This window comes from Colobus angolensis, unplaced genomic scaffold, assembly GCF_000951035.1.
Source record: "Colobus angolensis palliatus isolate OR3802 unplaced genomic scaffold, Cang.pa_1.0 Scaffold113, whole genome shotgun sequence".
Classification (NCBI taxonomy): domain Eukaryota; kingdom Metazoa; phylum Chordata; class Mammalia; order Primates; family Cercopithecidae; genus Colobus; species Colobus angolensis.
The window spans coordinates 2,174,129-2,198,878 of record NW_012112364.1 but is presented as its reverse complement, the minus strand read 5'-3'; the positions used below and the strand labels follow the sequence as shown (position 1 = coordinate 2,198,878).

At 41.8% G+C, this 24,750-nt stretch overlaps 1 protein-coding gene across 7 annotated transcripts; it reads right to left on the bottom strand.

Annotated features, from left to right (window-relative positions):
* Positions 1–3,300: 3,300 nt before the first annotated feature.
* RNF6 (ring finger protein (C3H2C3 type) 6) lies at positions 3,301–14,168 on the bottom strand. 7 transcript variants are annotated; one of them, XM_011958597.1, is made up of 5 exons: positions 14,109–14,168; positions 12,332–12,414; positions 10,553–10,763; positions 9,021–9,116; positions 3,301–6,123 (listed from the first exon to the last, which is right to left on the bottom strand). In XM_011958597.1, the coding sequence occupies exons 2-5, from the start codon at positions 12,359–12,361 to the stop codon at positions 4,355–4,357; spliced, it is 2,106 nt and encodes a 701-aa protein (XP_011813987.1). In that variant the 5' UTR covers positions 12,362–12,414; positions 14,109–14,168; the 3' UTR covers positions 3,301–4,354. The 7 variants fall into 7 exon arrangements, with proteins under 7 accessions (XP_011813987.1, XP_011813954.1, XP_011813995.1 ...); XM_011958564.1 differs by lacking the exon at positions 14,109–14,168 and adding an exon at positions 12,866–13,741; XM_011958605.1 differs by lacking the exon at positions 14,109–14,168 and adding an exon at positions 12,866–13,741 and having other exon boundaries at positions 9,021–9,113.
* Between the last annotated feature and the right edge of the window lie 10,582 nt (positions 14,169–24,750).

Genomic DNA, 24,750 nt, shown 5'->3' with positions numbered 1-24,750 from the left:
TTAGGTAGGCAGGAGAAGCTACTTTTATCGTTTATCCCATAATCTGCAGAATGGTGAGAAGTCACAAACCTGATCAAATCCAAGCTAATGGAAGAATTGACACTACCCAGAAAACCTGAACTCAGAGGGGCTAAATTGTGTCACTTCACAGTACAGAAGCTATATGTGATTTTGGATTGTTACCCACTGGGGAGAAGGTGAGCACATTTGGAATTGCACAGAAGGTGGCTGGATTAGGATTAAGTAGGAACATTTTTACAATTAAATGTGTGAGAAGACGTGAGATACATACATACACTGGGCAGCCAAGAAGTTACTCCATCTTCAAATGAGACATTAACACAATAGAGGAAAAATATGTCTGAAAGTCATTATTTTCCAGAAGAAATGTGAAGTTATTTTTAAAAAGGAATAAGAAATATATAGGTGCCAACTCAGAGTCTTCAGAGACTTAATACTCAAACAAAACTTGCTGAAATTATGGGTCTCCAATATCAAAAGGGCAAATATATTCAGGGACTAACACACTCATACTCACTAAAAATAACTAACTCACAATCTGTCTCTAGAGACTAAAGAAAAAATCATCACTGACAGCCATCATCATATCTTTTGAAACGTGGGATGATGTTCTCAACGACAGATGAATCTGGCTTCCTAGGAAATCATCTCCTAATACAGATACTCCAGCTCTCTGACTTCCAACGTTGCACAGGACTGAGGGAGAGACCCCAAGTGAGCCACCTACTACTGCAAAGGGAATTAACTACCCTGGCTTTCATGTAAAATGCTGTTTCTAGTTTCTCCCTCCCCCCGGCCACAGATTATTCCAATGGAGAGATGCAGGAAGATTAAAAGTTCATTAGATGTTCTTGTCTGGGAGTAATATACATGAAAATGCCTCAGGCTGAGCTTGTCAACTCTGGCCCTTAATGCAGCATCTTCAGATGCCTCATTCATCTCTTTCCTGGATTCATCTTTATAATACAGATTCTGTTATATCTTTCAGGGGCAACCCTTCTCCATTCATGAGACAGAAGGATGTATTTGCATATGGAAATTAGGGTAATCAGACATATGATAGAAAAAAGTTGTAAAATTAGAAAAATATCTTTAGGAGAAATTAAATTAGACTGAAAACTTCCCAAGGCATTTGTACTTCTCCAAAATGCAACACAGCAGGAAAAGCAGGAGCTTTGGAGGCAAATAGCCACGTGACTGACTCCCTAAACTCTGCCAATTACTAGGTTACATAGCAAAAATACTTAAAGGAGACCTTCAAAGGTTCAAATTATGAATTCACATTAAATACTGAAAGGAAAATAACCTCATAAGAGTGATAATTAAGTAAGGGTCATAATGCTGGCTGAAACAAAAAAAATCTAGGAAAGGAGAAAACAGGGTAAAAGGATGTGACTATGTGAGAGGGTGGCTAGAAGCTGGCAATCTAGAAATAGAAGTTGCCAGACAGCCACACTATAAAGAACAACCTCTACAGACCTGACATGGAACATAATATTCAAATGAAGAATTTCTAACTATTTGTTCCTCTCTATATTGGAACCACAAAGGGTATAATCATTGCTAAATAGAAACTATAAATAGATTAATGTGTCTTTGTATTTGTCATCAGCCTTGTTTATTAGGAAATGAATGAAAATATTAAAGAATATCCTTTTTTGTTCTCAACTGGGTTATCAACTTAGGAAATTCATTAAGCTGTACTGTTGTTTTCAGGGAATTTTCCATACAAAACACAACCTACTTCTGTTTCAAATGCCTATATGGGATTTCTTTCCATGCTGGTAACACTATCATGTCTTGCAAAGGACTAAGTCAAAGAATCAATATGCCTTTATTTTTTCTGTAACCTTACTTTTTTCATTCCACCCTTCCTTTGTCCTCCTCCTAATTTTCCTATTGCATCAGGCCCAGGGAGGTAGAACTTCCTAAGGAATACTCCATATAAGAAATAAACGGGCCAGGCGCAGTGGCTCATACCTGTAATCCCAGCACTTTGGGAGGCCAAGGCGGGCAGATCATGAGGTCAGGAGTTCCAGACCAGCCTGGCCAACATGGTGAAACCCCGTCTCTACTAAAAATACAAAAAATTAGCCCGGTGTGGTGGTGCATATCTTTAATCCCAGCTACTTGGGAGGCTGAGGCAGGAGAATCGCTTGAACCCGGGAGGCAGAGGTTTCAGTGAGCCGAGATTGTGCCACTGCACTCATGCCTGGTCAACACAGTGAGACTCTGTCTCAAACAAAATAAATAAATAAAAATAAAAAATAAATGCTGGATTCAGTCTCTCCTCATACTGGGGGCAAATTGTAACACTAAAATAAGTGAGATGTATGAATTAAGCTATGTTCAAGATGTTTAAATTGGCATACCTTTTAATGGTAATTTGTGCTAGCTCTCCCTCCTCCACCTAGGTGATTCTCTCTTCATCTGGGAATATATGACTCTCTTCTACCTCTTCATACTGAACTAGAAACCAAATAATGTCTTTTTTAAAAAAACATTTTTACACCCTTCTCTTTCCTTTCCGTTTCATTGCCATCGTTCTAGGTTAGATAACTGATGACAACTGGTAATACAAATATTGATGTCTTTTATCACAATAGTTCTCTTTATTGGTTTCTTTGCTTCCCACCTCTCTCCATTCCAATGTGTTCTGTATGTCGTAGCAGACCCATCTTCCTGGGCCATGAAAAATGATCTTACCCTCTGCCACTAACATCAAGAGACATCTAACATCTCTATAAGGTAAGATAAAAAGTCCTTAGTTCGCTGTGTAAAGCCTTCGAATCTGATCGATCAACCTTCCCAGTTTTATGTCCTCAAACTGACCTACGTAAATAATTTACTCCAAACAAAGTTACAACTTTTATGAAAACCTTTTACTCCATGCGTTAAATGCACTCCTTAACCGGCATGAATCTAACCTAATGAATCGAATATAGTCACCAGTCAGAAAGGAAAATCAAACGTGGAGATATTTCTAAATCTCACAGAATCTGGCCTTAAGTACTGTTCTTGTGATTTTGCCCAAGCGGTATCACCACAAGAAAACCCTGTCATATATTAATAAGCAAATATGAAAGTAAGAATAATAATCCACTTTATCAATTGATTTTCAGTTTCTAAGAGGAAATAAATCTTTTCCATGAAGCCAGGGACTTTTGTCTGTCATCTGGGGAATCCTCTATCCTGTAACACTGCCTGGCAGATCTAGTATGAAATATTAGCAGGGGTGAAAAAAACCACAGTGGAGCAACAGAAAAAATAGTTCACATCCAGTCTTTGTTTTAACGTTTATTGGTAGAAACAGATCTTCAATGCATACTTTGTGTTTATATAAACTCTACATTCTCTTAAAGGTTTTTGTTTTGTTTTCATTGGAGATTTTTAGCCTCCAAGTGAACTTAACATAGTATCTATGCATCTGATTCTTTATAGACTTTTTTTTAGATTTTAAAACTAGATTTGAGAAACCATGCATATTCTATACCTTATTTAATAATCCAAAGAATTGTTTGCACTTTCAAAAAAGTTACAAAAAGGCTGAACACAAGTTAAATAACCTATATGGATCTAAATTTTCCATTTCTGAATATTTTTTCAGTATTACATATTGCTTACTGTCTAATAAGTAGATTGTCAGAGACGCGTCAGTAAATTATCTCTATTTTAAAATTATATCTGAATCCCCTTTCTCTGAGATGATCTTGCCAGTATTAAACATTGTGCCATATGCAGTATTAGCCCAAAAGCTTAAATAAGAACCAAACTTGTAGACTGAATATTTTAACCTTAAAATTACATACCTATATATACACCTATGGTATGCTGCATATTAAATTTAACATTTCAAGTAACATATATAGCAAACATTCAGCCAAATACTCTTTCATGAAAAGATACTGTCCTTAAAATAAAAAGTTAATGAAAAGCTTATTTAGACACAAATGTCTAGACATAAGTACTAAGCCTATGAAAGCTGAAACTAAAGTCTGCTATACTATTAAGAAAAAGATGATTCATTCTTAACCTACTGAATTGCGCAGATACAAAAGTGCTTAGCATGACAAAATTACCAAAAATAAAAACATTTTAGAGGTTATTTGGTTCTAGCAATATTAACTATTCTGTATTTCTGGATAATTTAACATTTGTATTTTAAATTTTATATAAATTTCTTTTTAATAAGTTTAAAAAAGCACACAAAAAATAGTTCAAACTATATATAATCTGTTATTTTTCATCCTGGTTAGCTTATCACAAATAACTGAGCAAAACAATACTTGAACATTCAGTTCTACTAAAAAACAATATTTGAGTAAATCCCACTTTACCCATTGTTTGCTATGTTGGACCCTAAAACAGGCTGCCGACAGATCGGACAAGTGCAATTCTCTGACAGCCATCGGTCAATACAATGAATGTGAAATTCATGCATGCAAGGTAATTGCCTGAGCTTGTTTCCAGTTACGTAGTCACTGATACAAACACTACAGATTTTACCTAGTTCACTCTCAACACTGTTATGCTCATAGTGCCGGGTGGAAAGATTGTCAATCTGCTCTTTGGTTAAACCACGTATTCCATCATCATCACCACCTTCGTTTAGTAAAAAAAAGTGAGCAAGGCGAAGAATAGGTAGCGTTCCAGTTTCAACTAAATTGTTTGAATTTCGCAACTGCCTGCCACCCCTATTGTGACTGTTTCCAGTATGAGGCTGGGTGGTCTCGTTTTCACCATGCATTTCAGTGCTGACTCCTTGGGCCTGCCTGTCTTGAGAGGAACCTTCCCTGTGCTGGCTCCTGTTGTTAACTGTACCTAAGTTACTTAGTTCCGAGTGCATCTCTGGTAAATGCTGGCCATTTCTCTGAAGCTCTGACTCAGATTCAGCCTCCATTAGAGAAGTCAGTTCTCCAAACCCAGTCATGATCTGCCTTAAAATTGACCGAAGAGCCACTGATGATGGCTCAACAAGCTCATTCTCAGAAATCCTACGAAGAGGAACTGTTATGGTACTAACATAGGTTCGAATACCTGACCGCTCTAAACGAGAAATGGTTCGGCGAAAGCCCCCACTATTGCTTTCAATAGTGACTGTATTTTCTGCTAGCCCTACTCTGGATCGAGTTCTATTTGCAATACTATCCCGATCTCTATTTTCTCCAGGACGGATCCTTCTCACTTGAAGGTCCAGTGTGATCGTTGGATGTCGTCGTATAGCAGTTGAGGATCTGCCGGATTCTTCTCCTTCTTCTACTGTTATTCTTGACACAAGCCTTGAATTAGAGAATGGGGTATATGCAGTACCTCTGCGTTCTCGTTCTCTATCTCGCTCTAAAAAGACTCGAGTTCTACCTCTCCTTCTAACAGATCTTCTAGTGGTTTGCTGTACTGGTCTACTTTCCCTTTGGGAACTATGATAAACAGTGCCACTCTGTCTCTGAATTGGTGAACGGCTTCGACTATTGAAAGTAGATCGTAATCTTATTGGCTCTAATCTTTGGTTTGTATTCCTCACTGTAACATTACTTCTAGCCCCATTTTCCCATACATGTGCTGCTCCAAACCGTTGCCCCTCCCTTTGCCTGAGTTCACTACCACCTGATTGGTTTGTGTGACTACTGATATTAGTGTGTGAAGCGTTAGCTCGAGGAATGCCAGCTGCTCCCCCAGTTCCATTTCTTAACCTTCCCAGTGTTGAGAAAGATCCTTCAGCTGGATTTTGCCCCCTTGAAGCAAGCCTAGTCCTTGGAATGTTGGAACTACTACCACTGAAATTCACTGAGGTTTGGCTTCTTGTTCGCCTAGCCACAGGACTACTTGGCCCTTGTTGCCTATTTGCAGTATGAGCTCTGTTACTATCTGAAAGTGGAATGTCTGTATAATCTTCTCCATGAATTCCAAATCCTCTATTTTCATGATTTATGTGGATTTCCAAACTAAACCGAAACTCTCCACTGTTCGGGTTTGTTCGACTCACAGCTCTCCAAGTTTGGTTCCCATTTTGTCCACTTCGAGTTGCATTTCCTGTGCGCCGAAAGGTATTCAACCATTCTAGAACAGAATCTTCATGTGAACTTTCTCTAGGGACTTCTGAGTCTAGAAAGCAAAGCAAATCAACTTAAGGTCAATTCCTAAGACACACCTTACAGCTTTATCGAAAACTTGTAAGAAAAACAAAGTTTGTAATAAATTAAAGAAGAGCTGTGGATTTTAATGAATAAAAGATGGTAAAAAGACAACTTTCTAAAAGAAAAGTATATATACTATAAGCATATTATAAAAATTAAATTACTATTTACATAATTACAAAGTTTTAAATACTATTTATACAACGCTATGGAGAAATCCTCATTCTTACTTTCTATCTGCCCATTACTAGCAAAATACTAAGGCGAATGAGAAATATATCCACTACCAAAATTTTACATTCAAACTGCTCTATCAATAGAGTAAGATAAATAAAATACAATGACAAACTTTATGTAAAATTTGTCCTGTATTTGTGGAATCTTTCTGGAAAAGTCAACTCAGTCATTTTTGCAACTAGGTATTTCTGTAATCTTAGAAATTGTTCCTATTTCTCAGGTGCTGCCAAAAATGTACGTATCAAGAAATGTGAGTTTCTGAATATAACATTAAAACCACATTACTGTACTTGTCTTTGTGTGAAGCTGAGGAACTAGGCAAGTTACTTAAGGTCTCTATGGCTGATCCTTGTCTATAAACTGGAGATAATAATAGAATCAATCTCATAGGGTTATCCTGAGGATAAAATAAGATGCTATATATAACATAATTAGCATAATATCTGGCACATAAAAAGCCACCACATAAATGTTAGCTGTTATACATAATAAAATACATTTTCTATTCATTTAGAATGTAAGCTCCAAGAAAACAAAGATTTTTGTAGTTTTAGTCACTGTTACATCTCCAGCCTCTACAACAGTATCTGGTATAAATCAGACTTTCAATTAATATTGCTCAATTAATCAATTTAGAAGTAAATGTGTCACACATAAACTTCTTTGACTAAGGTACTGCCACTGTGCCAAGCTTAAATTTTCCATTTATAACCAGTAGAGATTATATAAAGTACTAAATAAAAAGCATCAACACATTAACTACACAAACTTCAACTTTAAAGTTTGTTCTACTCAAAAATAGCTATTATAGGCTGGGCGCAGTGGCTCACACCTGTAATCCTAGCACTTTGGGAGGCCAAGGTAGGCGGATCACAAAGTCAGGAGTTCAAGACCAGCCTGAACTACATGGTAAAAACCCATCTCTACTAAAAATACAAAGAAATTAGCCAGGCATGGTGGTGTGCACCTGTAATCCCAGCTACTCAGGAGGCTGAGGCAGGAGAACTGCTTGAACCCGGGAGGCAGAGGTTGCAGTGAGCCAAGATTGTGCCACCGTACTACGGCCTGGGTGACAGAACGAGACTCCCTTCTCAATAAATAAATAAATAAATAAATAAAACAGCTATTACATGACATCATTCTGATTTCATTTCATTCCTACAATCTCTCATAAGACTTTTTAAAATGTTGAAGTTGAAGCTATTAATCAGCTGTTAATGCCAATAAAATAAACAGCAACTGAGTCATATTCCAAAGATGATGAGCTGTTTTATATTTGATGAGTACATTTTCCATTCAAACGTATCAGTATTATCGTATCTATATAGTACAACTCACATATCTAAACACAAAGAATACAATGTGTTAATGTCTACTTTCCATTTGTTTGGAAAAAGATATGAGTAAAAGGCAGGTGAACATGAATTATTTTAAATGCTACTTCCTTTTTTGATTAACTTTTGATTAAGTGTAGCGATGATGGTGCATGTGAAAGAGTTTGCCAAGTACCTAGTCAAATCTACCCTACTCTTCCTCCATTGCAAAAGCATTGGAAATGGGCATGTGGACAGCCTGGCAGTTAGGTATGGCCATGAGACTAAGTTCTCGTGAATGGAACGGGAGAGTAAGCGATACATCCTACTCTCAGGCTAGTGCCTGGACCTCCTTCCTACCAGCTAGAACCTAGATATGGTTGCGACTTAGCCAGATCATACAAATGGTACCCTGGAGCAGTGATGCCCCATAAAACTTGCTCAAGTAATGAGTATGTTCTGTATTTGTGCTGTCCAATACAGAAGCCACTAGCCCCATGTGACTATTAAGCACCTGAATGTGGCTAGTATGAATGATGAGCTAAATTTTACATTCTATTTAATTTTAATTAATTTCCATTTAAATAGTCACATGTGGCTAGCAGCTACTGTACTGAACAGTACAGTTGCAGAACCATTCTGTTAGCTGAGTGGATTGCAGGAGGATTTCTTTCCCCAGACTGTTAAGTAAGAAACTTCTAGCTTATTGAGCCACTGCATTTTGGGGTTTTTATATGACTTCATGGTAACTAACACAATGATTTTGATATAATATGTGAAACTACTAATAAATACCTCTGAGGAGGGAAGTAGAACTGCTTAAGAGGAACACAAAAGTGGCTTTTACTTTTAACTGTACATACTTCATTTAGTTTGAAGCTCTTTTACAGTACTTTCTTTATAAGAACTTTTTATATGTAAACCATCAAACAGAACAAAGAAATAGAAACAGGTTTCCTAAATGTTTCTACACAGTTCTATATACAAATTTTTAGAAGCTGAGAAGTATCACTTTAGAAAAAGTAGTGCGTACATTCCAAGATTAAAAATAACTATGCTGGGAATTAACTTAATTGTATATTATTTCATAAAGCTCTCTGAAGGCAATCTGTGTGTTTAAGACATCTTTGCATTCACTCCTCTGTCCTATACTGCCTAACCATACTGCTTTACTACTCATATACATATTATCTGAATGAGTATCACATTAAAACTGGAAAAAATTGAAGACAAACATACTATACAAGGTCTAACAATTTCATTTCTGCAAGTGCTCCAATCAAGTCTGTTCCTTATGGAAAGGACTCCATAGTACCTCTGTAATTCGTTCCATTTCTCAAGTCAGGCTGAGATGCTAGCTGTTCCTTGATGCCATCTAACCGCTGTTGCAGTTCTTGTGATGTTATTTCTCCTAAAACAATGAAAAATTGCTCATTTAAGAATTCTGAATTGAGTTTTATGAGACCTCATGAAGGGTAAGACTAATCTTTAGTAACCTATAGAAGACAAATGTCTTATTACTTTCATATGTTCTGTAAATTGAAGACAGTTAAAAACTTCTACCAACGTGCATCAATTCGGTTGTGCTTCATTTATTAATCTTGTATTAAAAACTATTAAAATAAGATTTAATTTGAATAGCCAGGCACGGTGGCTCACGCCTGTAATCCCAGCACTTTGGGAGGCCGAGGTAGGTGGATCACCTGAGGTCAGGAGATCGAGACCCTCCTGGCTAACATGGTGAAACCCCGTCTCTACTAAAAATACAAAAAATTAGCCGGGCACGGTGGCGGGCGCCTGTAGTCCCAGCTACTCAGGAGGCTGAGGCAGGAGAATGGTGTGAACCTGGGAGGTGGAGTTTGCAGTGAGCCGAGATAGCGCCACTGCACTCCAGCAGGGGGGATAGAGGGAGACTCCGTCTCAAAAACACAACACAAAACAGAAAAAGATTTAATTTGAATAGTTGGTAAAGTGCTGCCAGTTGATACACTTAGGAATCTATAAGCAATAACTCTGTGGATTTTTGTCAGTTAAAAAGAAATTAAGGGAGCATTTATAGAGAAAACTTCACATCTTTACTTGAATTTTATCCCCAATACTTCATTATATGGGTCATCAATATAAAAACACACAATATATAAATATACAAATTTCCATTAGTTCATTTGTAAAAAACTTTATGGAACACATTGGGCTTTGGGGGGAGTTATTAATTCAGCTGAATAAATAAATTATAATACCCCAAATGAGTTCAAATTGGGTTTTAAGTCAAATTTTTTTTTTTGAGATGGAGCCTTGCTCTGTTGCCCAGGCTGGAGTGCAGTGGCGTGATCTCGGCTCACTACAACCTCTGCCTCCCAGGTTCAAGCAACTCTCCTGTCTCAGCCTCCCAAGTAGCTGGGATTACAGGCACACACCACGATGCCCGGCTGATTTTTTGTATTTTTAATAGAGATCGGGTTTCACCATATTGGCCAGGCTGGTCTCGAACTCCTGACCTCAGGTGAGGAGGCCAACACCTTGGCCTCCCAAAGTGCTGGAATTACAGGCATGAGCCACCACACCTGGCCAAGTCATATTTTATTTGTATAACACCATTATGTACATTAACCTGTTTCTTAGTTTGGCATTTGTATAATAGTGCTCCATGTCCCATATTTTCACCTTATAAAATACAGAAGCCAGTGATTTTCTACTTTATTACACTAAAAAGTTCTTAAACTCACAAAAACAATATACTATACTTTCATAAAGAGAAGCAGGGAAAAAGAATATCAATTCTCCTTATCTTGAAATCCTTCCACCTAATGATGAAAAAAGGTGTCTCCTCTTTTACCCATCTCTTACCAGGGGTGCCTAAAAGGTTATGGTCTCTCATAAGCCGATAATCTTCATCATTGAGGTCATTAATAAACTGATAATAGGCCTCTTCTCTGTGGAGACGCTCTTGCTGCCATCTTCTCTCATTTTCATGATGATTATGGTCTTGAGATAAGGTTTCTTCACTGCCACCATCTGATCTAGATCTAGACCGATTCATCCTGAGATTCCTGGCTTTCTGTTCAAACAACATAAACAAAATTCAAGGTGTTAAGTCATGGACCACATTTGGCTTTGTATTTTTAACTTACAGTTTTTAAGTTTTAAATGTTATCCCCTACCCAAATACTGTATTTGCCAAGTCTTGCAGTGAGAACCTTACATATAAAATGAAAAACAACTTCTAGGAAATACAACACAATTGGAGCTACTTCTTTGCCTAAAGCCATTAAGTCAGAATGGATTTGGGTTTACCACACAATGCTCATGCCTGAATACCATAGTGATTATCTCATTTTTGACCCGGCTAACGATCTGGAAAAGTTGATCCAGAGGTCCTCATTTATGTCTCAGTATCTGGGTACTTCACATTAATTACAAATTTTAGGCTTGAATTATGCACATTCTTCACTTAATGACAAAGGGAAATTGGGATGATATAATTTACATTTATTTTCAGCAAAGTATTCTTTCCAAAATAAGGCTCATGAATGTAATATTATCCCCCACTGCTCTTTGTTGAGGTGAAAATCATTTAGCCTAATTAATATCTACTGAACAGACTGGGAGGTGATCTCTCATTAAAGCCTACCAGGAAGACTTTGAAACCCAACAGGAAACAAGACCTCATGTACAGCTCAAGGATTGTGAAAGTGCATCAGAGCACTTTGTATCTCCCCATATCAAGCCTCATCCTTAAGCCTGGAATGGTTAGTCCCAGGAGTTTCAGAGTGCCAGTGAAAGTTCCTGACTTTGCCTAAGAAAACACTATTTTTGAATTATATTTAAATGTCACTCCTGAGAAGCTCGCTTTTAAACTATAAGGAAATCAAGGCAGAAAGATGTTTGTTTCATAAATATTTTAAAATTTCTTAAACACATCTATTTAGTAAGTCACACTAAAGCAATGGTTCTCAAACTCACTTAAGGATATTTATAAAAATCCAGATGCCCAAATCTCATCCCCAATCCTTGATTAGAGTTTTCCAGAGTAAGACCAGGTCTGCTGTTAAGAGCTAATTTGGGTGTTCTGCAGACGAAATAAACTATTCCTCAACAACTTCTGGCATGTCACTAAACGGTATGAGTAATACAGCACCTGATTCAGTAGAGGCTGGAGGCTCAAATGGCTAGGCTACTAGTGAAGCAACTGTGCAACTCCGCCTCTGGAAATACACCAGGTGTTTAATAAGCAAGCTGCTTTAAATATAAGGTGAAATTAGCCTACAAGTCTAAAATACTGTAGGAGTAAGCAACTATTCAATTTCACCTGTAACACTAAATTACAAATTCAAGGATTTTTTTCACTGTGGTTATTTTGTCATTTTGAACAAATGACCTAGTAACATTATCCACTCAAATACGAATTAACACTACTAAAAACTCAAGATTTCTATCTTCAGATTAGGACCATAATTAGCAAAGAGCATATTTTGTAGGTACAGCCATAATAGGATTTTTGTAATAAATAACTTTACAGAAACCTATCATAAAATCAAGCTACCCTAATATTATTTAAAACTTAAGAGCTTCCCCTTAAAGGTGATTTTCTTATACAATTAATCACAATGAAAACAAAGCGAATACCTTATTTTCCTTTCGACATGCTTTTAACATATGCCATGGTATCCATCCTTCAATTGTCTGTGCCTTTTTTGAGAGGGGCCCATCTGAAGCAATAAAAGACAGTTGAATAATTCAATAAACTGTCTCTCTGCAGGCCAGGAACGGGTGGTAGTCTCCCCACTCTGCTGCAAAGCCAAAGCAAATTCTCCAGTGGATTTTGTTAGACACATCTAGAAAATTAGATCCCCATACAATTAGGTCATGCAAACCTCCCGCAAGGCCCCTACCTCCCGCAACAAACTTAGGCCTTTCGTCCCACACTGTCACTGCTCCTGGGTTTACGCCTCCTCTCTCAAAGGCCTTCCTTCCTATCCCGTTCCTATTCGGATATTACCAGGGTTAGGCGTCTCTGGCTTACTTCTAAACCTTGACTTTCTTGCCACCCCCGCCCTCCGTCCCGCTACTGGTTTCTTTCCTGGCCGTTGCGACGGAGGCTCGCGCCGGGGAACAATCCCCAGTATGATAAACAAAGTGGGCTCCAGGGGCCCAACCAACCTCTTCCCAACCGAGCCTCAAGTAACGCTTCCCTTAGCGACCTAGATTTCCCACAGGGGAGCAGGTGATAGACGGTGCATCCCAACCAATTCCCAGCCAGCGGAGCGCATTAAGAGGGCAGTTAACCAATCGGAGAAGAGATGGGTGGCTCGAAGGATGGCCTGCTTTCCCCGGCGTCTCCAGGAAGTAGTGGTGGGACCGAGATCTTTCTCTCGAACCCACCTCTCCAAGTCCCGGGCCTTCCGCCTCCTGCCCGGAAAAAGTGTGCCGCGGACGGCCGTTCTTTCGGGTGCTGGAGGCTGTGGCTAAGAGGCGGGATAGGCTTGCCGCCGCGCCTCCGGAGCCCGCTGTGCCCTCCAATTGGCCACTGAGGAGAGAAGCTGGAAGCCCGTGCTGCAGCGTGGGGTCGTCCAGCTGGGGAGGATGCTCCGCGGGAGGAACGGCAGGCCCCAGTCCTTCTTTCCAGACAGCCAGGCCGCCCACTCGGCGGAGGGGAGTCGCTCCGCAGCCGGCCCGGAGTTCGCACCGGAGCTCGCCCGTGCGACTGAAAACTGCGTCCGTCGGGAGCTAGGGTGCCTGCGTCCCGCGTTCCGCCCTCTCCGCGCCGCCCTTACAGTACCTGCTCCTCGAGGCCAAATACCCGGCCGCTCAGCGCTGGTGGCAGCCGCGTAGTCGCAGAGACAGCTTCCTTTCCAGGCTTGGGAAGTCCCAGCACTTAACTCTGCGCGTCGGTGTTGCTTGTTTGCCAGCCAGACTACAAAGTGCACCCAAACGTGTATTCGTCTCTTTACTTCCGGGTGTAACGTTCTACCCAGCCAGGCCCTTTCCCTTGCTGTTCGTTGGAACCTGAAAATTACAAACCCTAATAAATTCTGAAGTCTGCCTATCTCTATTTGAGAAAAGGTCTCGCCCTGTCGCCCAGGCTGGAGTGCAGTGGAGCGATCGTAGCTCACTGCAGCCTCCAGCGATCCTCCCTCCTCATCCCAGTAGCTGGAACTACAGGCGCTTGCCACTAATTTCACATTTTTTCTTTTGTAGAGACGGGGGTCTCGCTATGTTGCCCAGGCTAGTTTCGTACTTGGCCTCAAGCAATCCTCCCACCTCAGCAAAATGGGATTACAGGCATGAGGCACCGCACCCCACTACATTTGTGTTTTTTCACCTTCTCGCTAGGAAAGCAGTTTGAAACTCCCAACATTCCTCTCTGATTTTATTTCTGAGATGTGAGGCTTACTAAACTTGCCTCACCATTAGTTAATATGCCGAATAGGTCTCCGTCTAACCTGGTATAGGCCCCCTTCCTGACATCCCCCCTATCCAGATTACTTAGTGCTCACAATGCCGTTACTTGTCATTCCCCCGTTTGTTATTTCATTTCTGCATTAACTTTTGAGGAACTACCATATTCCCATTATTATGCTGGGCAGTCCTCAGCATCAGTGAGCTACCAGTGTAGTAAGGATCTATGGACAAGTTTTTAAAATAAGCATATAGATATGGATACTAAAATGGAAATATATAAAACAGCCTAGAAAGCCCTTCCAGATCTCTCCGCTGCTTACATTGACAGACTGATGTCTTGGCACTCTGAAACTGCTTGAAGTTCCGCCACAAGCTACGGGAACTCCTAAGCAACCCCCAACTCCACTTTTACCTAATTTCCTCTGTCTCCCAAAACTCAGCTCAGTTCTCATCTTTAAGGAATTTTTCCTGATACCTCTGAAATAACACCCTTATCTCACCCTCGAGCCCAATATCTACACATAAAACTAGGAAAATGTCCCTTTTGGGGGCTCCCATACTCCCTCTATATAAACCCATTTTAACATGTATTCATGTATTTAACAAATACTGTGACTATGTATTAGGTGCTGGTAATGACAGCAGTGAATCAGACAAACAGTCACGTCCTCACAGAATGAAGTCCTTACCCTCTTTTCCCATGGAAAAAGAGTCATTGAGCAAATACTTGCAATGATTTTCTGATTTTAGGTTTTTCCTACCTAGAGTCTGAACTCCTTAAGTGTGAACAAATGGTCTTATTCATTGTTGTAATCCCAGAACTGAGCACAGCACCTGGCAGAACATTCTCCTCAGCCTACTGCATGTATGAGCAGAGAAAAGTGCAATCTTTTGGCAAACAGGATTAATGCACATAGTGCAACGACTTCAGATATTGTGAACACATATCATAGAAAATAAGTAGAAATCAGTTTTAATATCTATGTGAATTTTGGAGAGTGCAATCAAATGCAATAATCCAAGTGCAAATGCTTTTTACATGTTGAGTGGGAAAGACATTTGTGTCTCTTCCTATTTTTCCTATTTCCTATTATATACCCTAAGAATAAAAAAAAGGTATAAAAATGTGTAAATAAAAATCCAATCAAGTGATTTACCAGGTAGGAAGCTGCAGGTTTTTGTGAGTAGAGAGGTAATGTATGTAACTTGAATCCAACACCTTGCTTCAGTTTTTGTAGTCCAAGAAAAAATGACTACCAAGAGGCCCTTAGATACAATAGCTGGAATAGACAGCTGAATCATTCTGGATATCTACTCTGGGTCTCCGGACCTGCCAAGGTCTCTGGTCTAATTAATTTCTGTTTATTGGATTGGTACCTGGACTTTTTAAGTGTGTATGCCTCATGTAACTCCTGCACTTTTTACAACTAGGAATAAAAAGGTGTAAAATAATTAAAACCATAAGATTAAAAGGATTTTCTGTATATCTGGTAAATTATGTACTTGTCATGTTTAAGAGATTTTGGTTTCATACAACAACAGCCTTAATTACAATTTAAAACAAAATGGAGCACTCGATTTCAAGTTTTTAAGTTTAAGTTGAAATCTTACTAAGTTTATGGATGGCATCGGAACAGCAAAGAGAAATTTAGGCTCGCCATGTTGTCTTATTATTGGTTTAAAAGTTACTGTGTAAGATTTCAAGAAGGAATTAAATTTAACATTTAAAGTACTTGTGAATAAGATAAAATATTAAATTTATAAATACAGTTTAAAATGTTGAAGATAATTAAATAAGTATGTGAATGAGATTGAAAGTTAGTGAAAGGCTAATTCCAAATGACTGTTAAGATTTACTGTACTTGGCCAGGCACGGCAGCTCACGTCTGTAATCCCAGCACTTTGGGAGGCCAAGGCGGGCAGATCATGAGGTCAAAAGATCGAGACCATCCTGGTCAACATGGTGAAACCCCGTCTCTACTAAAAATACAAAAATTGGCCAGGCACGGTGGCGAACACCTGTAGTCCCAGCTACTTGGGAGGCTGAGGCAGGAGAATCGCTTGAACTCAGGAGGCGGAGGTTGCGATGAGCCAAGAAGATCGTGCCACTGCACTCCACTCTGGCGACAGAGCGAGACTCTGTCTCAAACAAAAAACAAAAACAAAAAGATTTACTGTGCTTACCACTAGAATAATAAGAGCTGTGAACCAAATGTAAAAACCTAAGGTGTAACTAGGACATTGAATTTGGAACTAATAAGTTGAATATTAACTGTTTAAGGCAAATATTTTTTTAAAGAATATTTTCTTTATTCCCTCATAGCTCTTTTAACAGCTTTGTTGAGATATAATTCACATACCATAAAATTTGCCCATTTAAGGTATATAATCCAGTAGTTTTTAGTATAATCAGAGTTGCGCAGCATTCACCACAATCTAATTTTAAAACATGTTCATCACCCCAAAGGAAACCCTACACCTATAAACAGTTACCCTTATTCCTACTCCACCCTATTCCCAGCCCCTGGCAATCACTAATGTACTTTCTGTCTCTGAATTTGCCTATTCTGAGCCTTTCAAACAAGTGGTATTCTATGTCACGTGGTCTTTTCTTTCTGGTTTCTTTTCTTTCTGGTTTCTTTCACTTAGCGTAATGTTTTCAAGGGTCATCATGTTGCAGCATGTCTCAGTATTTCATTCCTCAAGAGAAACTTCGGAAGAATCCTTTTCTGCATATGAAAACAACCCTCCAGGACACTCCTGATAACCTGGGTCTTAATTAGGCCAGAGATGGTCTTGGATCAGGTTACCTAGAAATGAAGCCTGAGACAAGGATTCTTATTGAAGTGTTTTATTAGGACAGTGCACTCTGGAGAAGGGGATAGAGGAAGCAGGAGTGGCCAGAATGACAAGAAACAAGAATGAGCCTCCACGGATCCCATGAAATTCACCACCACGTGCTGGCCGACAAGGCCAGCTCTTTGTACATACGTGCCCGTCCATCACTGGGTGAGATCTTCAGGGGCAGGATTGCAGCAGAACCTCATGTGTGAGGTGGCTCCTGTTTTAGCCAAGGGAAATTCTCTAAAGAAGAAGGCAGCTGAAATTGTTAGCCAACACTCCCAACAGCTGGAGTACAAATGCATGCGCTTATAGAGTGGATTTGGGCAGGAAACAAAAAACGTTCACTATGGTCCACGCTTTGTATTGTTGAGATCATTTGCTTCTCATGTTAAGTTTCTCCATCTGAGCAGTTTCTAATCCCAATTTCTGGGAAATTTTTAAAAGACCAGGGTATGGGACAGACTACAGCCCCTGCTGCTGCAGCTGGTTCCAAGGCCGTAACTGATACTCATTATCTCCCTCCTGCACTACCCTTTCTAGATTCCCCTCCACCTCAGCTAGCACTTCTGCTGGTGCAGGTGGCTTGACTGATGGATTGAACCAGGCACTCGTCCCTGAGGGGTTTCAGACCCTAGTTATCATGCTCTTACCAGGCTGTGGTGGCTGTACTTATTCATTTACAGTTATAACTAGGCACAGGAATACCAAGAAATGCCCCCATTGGATCTCCTGAGTACCCAATGTATTCCTCTTTGGTCTAATTATGTAGCAGCAGCCTCCACCTTGTTCTGATGGTTTGCTTGCAGGTCTTCCAACATTAAAAGCCTACAGTGATCAGAGAGCACCATAGCTTTCAGTTTAGTGGGACTCTTACTGTGTCCTGTGATGAAAGCGTCCCACCTCTGAGTATAGGAGCTGATTATCCTTTGATCACTGGATCCACGTATTCTATCTACTATGGACACGGCACCGTATACCAGCCATTGGTTTAAGGAGTATATTTGCATTATCCTGAAGGATAACGCTCCAACCTCACAAGGGGTTATTTCCAAGATGGAATTTCAGCCATGCCTTCAATAGGCCATTGCTCCACTCTATCAATTTGATAGCTTCCAAGTGGTATGGTATATGGTATGGCCAGTGGATCCTCTGGTCAGGTGCCCAACACTATACCTTCTTGTTGGAAAGTGAGACCCTTGGTCTGAGGCAGTGTTACGTGAGATCCTGTGTCAGACTGTCTGACATTCTGTAAGTCCTTCAGTAGTGGTACTGGCTGAAGCACCGTAGGCAGGAAAAGCAAACCTGTACTGGGAATATATGTCAAACCCAGTCCTGATGAAATGGGACTCTTTTCAGGCTAGAAGGACCCAGTGTAATCAACTTGCCACCCAGCAGCTCTTTGGTATTCTTGAGCACTCAATGTTGGTCCCTGCTGCAAACAGGTCAGACATTCAATAGCAGAAGTAGTTTTATCAGCTTTGGAGAGAGTCCAAGCTGTTGGGCCCATGAATGGCCCCCAACTCTGCTACCATGGCTACTCCATCTATGGGCCCCTTGTGTGAGAACTGGGGTGGCCACAGACAGAGGCTGCCGAATATCTGCTGGCCTAGACATCCTGTCCACACAGTTGGTTGATGCCTCTTCTGCAGTGGAAACTTTCTAATGGGCATTATGTACTAAAAGGCCCTTATACTATGTGCCCCCTCCCATAAGTCTATTTACCTGCCTATTCTCCAGCTTTTCCAAGTCTTCCTTCTTCCAGGCCCCTGCCCAACAAGTGAAGCTCATATTTGTCATTGTCCATGAGTATATGGGCAACATATTTCTATGTCCAAAGTCGATGACTAAATGCACTGCTTGAAGCTCTGCCAAATGGGGTGCTTTCCCTTTCATCCTTTTCAGAACCACCCCTGAGTGGGGCAGCAGTGTTGCAGCAGGTATTTCCAGCTTGCATCCACACCCAGCTGACCATCCAGGATCCAAGCTTGGAGTTTTTCCTTTGTTGTCAACTGTACATAAGGAACTCCCCTAGGCCATAGCTATGAGTTTAGGGAGAGGCATTGGTACAACAGTAGCAGGTGACATGGGGGTATCAGCCACCATTTGTGCAGCTCACTCATGCTCTCTGGACTTGCTTGAACCTAATTGCAGACCTACTGGGTTCCTTACAGAGGACTGCTGCTGCACCCAGCTGACCTTATGACACAGAGAGTCTGACAGAATCCAACTTATGATCGCTTTTGTGTCTCATGGTCACTTAGTGACCCGTGGTCAGATGCTCAGTTTCTACCAGGGCCCGGTATCATGACAGAGCTGTTTTTCAAATGAAATATAGTTCTCTGCGGCAGATGGCATGGCCTTGCTCCAGGATCCTGGGGTCTGTGCTATGACTCGCCTATTGGGGCTTGCCAGAAGTACCACATGGCATCTTTCTTTACAACAGACACCTCTAGTACCATGGGATCTGCTGGCTCACAGAGTCCAAGTGGCAGGTCTGCTTGTACCAAAGAATGTACCTACCATAAAGCCCTTTCTCACCCTGGGCTTCACTAACAGCTAGCAGCTTTCCAAGTCACCTGATAAATACATTGCCAAGTACAGTGAATATGCTGCCTCCAAAACCCAAAAAGGCCTACCAAGTATTCTGCTTTTTTTCTTAGTGGTAGGAATTCAGGCTACAAGAACTTGTCTTATACTTTGGAGGGGATGTTCCAGCATACCCCAGACCACTGGATCTTTAAAAACTTCACTGATGTGGCAGGCCTCTGAATCTTGTTAGCTTCTATCTTCTACCTTGTGGAGAACATATTTTTGTTATTCCATTTTAATCATTAGTTTTATTTGAGGCAATATATCCAAAATAAATTTTTAACATTCAATTATCATGAAGAAATACTAAGGAGATACTTTGCACCCTTTTTTGGGACAAAACCTCTGAAGTCCATGTGTCTACAACACTCATGAAATGTGACAGGGACCTGCTGCTTCTCAAGCACCCAACACCACACGTGGCCACCATGGCACAGCTGGGCTCAGTGTCCGACTGCCCTGCAAAAAGGCTGGGGCCTCTGGCCCAGAGCTTGTGGCCCCTCATCTTCTCCACTGCGGTGCCTCTGGCCGGGCTTTACCCTACCCGGGGAACGACTCTACCCTACCTCTGTTAGCCCAGTGCTATCTGTCCAGACCCAGGGCCAAGGCACCCCACCTCCTAGCGGCCTTCCCTGAGATTCCATGGGAAACAGCCCAGCCCCCTCAAATCAGGGGAACAGGAGGAGTTGCTATGTACCCAGGGGCGCCTGTGCCTCCGGAAACTCTCAGGGGAGGAGGCCAGCAGAGATTCACCCCCACCCTCCCCACCAGCACTTAGCAGGAGGGCAGCTCCCTGGGTGGGGGGTTGGGGGGTGCCACACCTCCAGCAGCCACATGTTTCACGGGTCTTGGAGGCAGGCCCAGGCTCCCTGGGGTTGGGCGGAGGCAGAGGAGGTATCTGGGCTGTACTACATGCTGATTTTGGTCCGAGACACATAGTTGCCCATGGCGCCTTGCCCCTGCATGGGGACGCCCTGCGAGGTGGGTCCTGTGGGGCTGTAGCCGGGCCCTGTGATGCTCATGGAGGTCGTGGGCAGCCTGCTCTGCGCCGTCTGCTGCATGGACACGTGGCTCAGACCGCTGCCGATCAGGCCCTGTGTGAGGGACGAGGGCAGCAGGCTTGTGTTGATGGCGCCGCTGAGGCTGCCCTGGGAGTGCAGGGATCCGACGCCCAGGTTCATGTTCTGCCGGGGCGGAGCAGGGAGCAGGGACTGCGTGTGGAGAACATGTTTCTTACCAAGGCATATGGAGTACTTGCCATTTCTTGCTTCTAACATCTAATTAACATGGTTTCATCAATATTGGAGACCAGTGCCATGTTCTGCAGGATGCCCAGGCTGTCCAAGTCGCTTCGGACTATATTATATGACAGAAAGCAGGATATTAACATTGCCCTGGCAAGAGAATATTACGTCAATGCCACGTAGAAAAAAACTGCTTCTGATCTTTCTTCCTGGTGCATGTAGAAAAGAACACATTTACAGAAGGATAGCTCTTAGGATCGTGCAAAAGTAAAAGTAATAGCAAAAACTGCAATTACTTCTGCACCAACCTAATGCGTGCATGTACCAAGGCTGTAGTAATATGCTCTAGTAAAGATACCAGATCTTACAAACCATCTGCGATGGGGCCAATATTCGGCTAAGTTCTTGGTAGTCCACTGTAGTACACTGTGATCTAACCAGTGTTTCTGAGGTCAGACTGGTTAATTAAATAGGGTTATGACAAAGAGCACCATCTCTGCAATTCTTGAAGTCTTTCAGGATGGTGCTAATGTCTGCCATTCTTGGGACCTGTAATACTCTTCTTAGTGTGAGAGGGTCTGTTTCAAGGACTACTATCGGAGTTCCTACTAAAATAGCTCTAGTTTCACAGCTCAGGGAACCAATGTGAGGATCCTGCCAAGTGCTAGGTATTTCCATTCTCCATGAAGGAACCAGAGGAATAACCACTGGTGGAGTCCGCAGACTCAGTGAACCTGTTTTAGATGGACCTGGGCCAGACCTTCAGTTATCACCTGACTGTCAATCAGGCCTTCCTCATAATAATGCAGCCTCTCTTTCAGTCAATTGGTTCTGAGTCTGAGAAATGGCTCAGGTCTGGAAACGGGACAAGAGATCATGACTTTCTATTGGGGTGCCCGACCTCAGCCTTCTGGTAGCCTGTTATTAATTGCAGGTTATCTTCTATTTATATGCCTTTAGCACTATTTTTTTCTGTTGCACTATTCTCTTACTTATCTTTCTTGTTCCTAGGACACCATATTCGATTAGTCCTCTCCATAGGTCCCCAAAGGTCAGTGCCCCTGGCTGACATCCCGACCTGGCTGCCCATTACAGTAATTAAGTGGTTTTAATGGTTAAGTGCTTCTGATGGCTAAGTGCTGTCACCTGGCCTCTGCTATTCTGGAACGCTCTAATCTCCTTTGCTACCAGGAAGTCTAATTCTGTAACAGCATCGCTTATCATCAGCCTCAGCTGCAGAGGGCAGCGTCGCAATGATGTCGGTATCCCTTTCACCGGTGAGTTTCTTACTCCATTAGTTTCCTCGGAACAGCCCGAGGAAAGTAATAACTGGTAGACTTCCTGGTGTTAGACGGTAGATCTGTTCCAGCACGCCCACTTCCCTGAGCCTTTTGTCTTCTTCCTCCACAGCCTGCCATGGCAGTTCTGGCCTCTCCACTTCATTGAATGTACGCCACTTTCCCCCCAAGCTTCCAAGAGTCATCCAGCAGCATAATAGAACCATCCCGGAGGCAATTCCCAGTGAATTATTATTATTATCATGATTATTTACCCTCATGCTCTCTGTGATGGTAACTTTCCAGCAAATCAAATCCTGTCTTGTAGGCCGCATACCCCATACAAATTCTCCCTTCTCCTGCTTGATATTCTATGCCCCTTGGTCCAGCACCTCATGGTCCCCTCCCATTCTCCCTGTTTTGCTGGTATACATTATCCATGTCTGGTAATGCTTTGGCCTGTAGCCCCTTTTCACTCAGCACAGCAAACATTAATTACCCCAATTGAGTCATGATGAAGTGTGACCCCAGTTTTGGTCTGGTGTCCAAAAGTGAAAGGTGGAAGGCAGGAAAACATTGTCCTATAAGGGTCCGTTTCATTTGAAACTTCTGCATAGCAAGGAAAGGAGGGCATTATCTTTTAGCAGTGGGAGTGGATCACCTCTGCAGGCACCTTGGTTTGGTGGAATCTGGGGGTCAAATGCTGCATCTGTCTACCCAGCAATGAGACACAGCCTTATTCCACAATTTCAGAGTCCCACCCTACCCTTGCAGGGCTCTGCCTTTAACGAAGGAGATCTGCTTTGACTGAACATTAAGCCTTCACTGTAGTTCTTTGTTGCAGAAAAAGGTTGGGCTGTCCTCCAGCTGCAGGTGACGAGAGTCTCTTGCAATGCTGTCTAGCAGGCCCTCTGTCTCTCACACTGCACTTTTCATTCATGATTAGCTGACTTGAGCCTGTCGTTTCCTCTCTTAAGCACATCATTGGTGACCAGCAGCAGCCATCCAATTCTACGGTCCCTTCAATTACTATTTTCCAATATCTCCACAGTGCCAGGGACAGCACCAGCCACTGCATTCCCTTTCACCCTCATCATGTTCCAGCCCACCACAGGTGAAAGGCAGCCTGGGCAGGTATGCTGAGAACTGACAATACTCCACCAAGGTCCTCATGGTCCATTGTCTAGTAGATGATCCAACTCCAGAAGTCTGTCCTGCTTCCTGGAACTCCTCTGGCACCAACTATCGCAGGTGGGATTCTCTGCAAACAAAGCCTGAGTCAGCGATTTAAGATGAAGTACTCTTCAGGAGAGACCTTTCAGTAGGGAGCGAAGAAGAACAGGGAAGGGAAAAGAGCTGAACAAGAATTTGCCAAAGACTAGCCTGAGCTTAGGCCTTTTATTTGGAAAAACCAACCCTATCTCCCTTTGCCTGGCTAACTCTTTTAGGAGTCATCGCTCTTATAGCTCCTTTTGGATAAGAGTCACTGGCCCCCTCGGCATTGGCTAGGTTTTCTGTCTACGTGATCTTACGGTAACCTGCGGTAACCTGTGTCTTCAACTTATCAGATGGTATTATAATTTCCTTTCTACTTGTTTAAGGAAAGGAATTTTCCAAAATGGTACTCCCTTCTCTAAGGATCTCAGCATGCCTTAGGGTGAGGGGAGGGATAGGAAAGGATACATATATACCCACACAGGCATACACACATATACACTTTTAACTTCCCAGGTGATTATATTATATTTGCAGCCGTACCCTAAACCCTTTCATATCTACTAGCCCAGTGGTTTTCAATGTTGGCTACATATTGGGATCTTCTAAGGAGCTATTAAAACTACTGATGCATGGGCCTGATTCCCAAAACATGCAGAATTGATTGGTTGGGTATAGGGCCTGGGCATCAGTGATTTTAAGATTTTTATATATTTTTTGAGATGGAGTTTTGCTTTTGTTGCCCAGGCTGGGGTGCAATGGTGTGATCTTGGCTCACTGCAACCTCCACTTCCCACGTTCAAGAGATTCTCCTGCCTCAGCCTCCCAAGTAGCTGGAATTACAGGCACCTGCCAGTTAATTTTTGTATTTTCAGTAGAGACAGGGTTTCACCATGTTGCCCAGGTTGTTCTCGAACTCTTGACCTTAGGTGATCCACCCACATCGGCCTCTCAAAGTGCTGGGATTACAGGCATGAGCCACTGCGCCTGGCCATCAGTGATTTTTTTTAAAAAAGCTCCCAGATTATTCTAATATGCAGTTGAAATTGGGAACTACTGGAATAGACCATGATGTCCATGGTGGTTGATTTTTCGTCTTACTCCTCTAGATAGTTCCAGGGCCTGCCTCAGTCTCTGTAGTAGGCAGATAATAAATATGGAACAAATGAATGAGTGATTGTAAAAGGTAGAGAGATAAGTGCATTTTTTCCCCTCATTATGTCATCAGCTGACATTTAATATTAAGTCACATTTATAAATACAATTGACCTGAGCGAATTTTTCACTTTAGTGATCACAAATATCCCTGGGAGTATGACCCGCAGAGAACACTCCTGTGGTCTCAAATAGCTTCAGGTAAGATCCCAGACACTCCTCAACTTTCCTGGCTTTCAGTTTTCAAAAGTAATTCTCTCTGCCTTGTGTACGTTAAATGGAGGTCAAAAGTTACCAAACTGGGGGCCGGGTAGTGTGG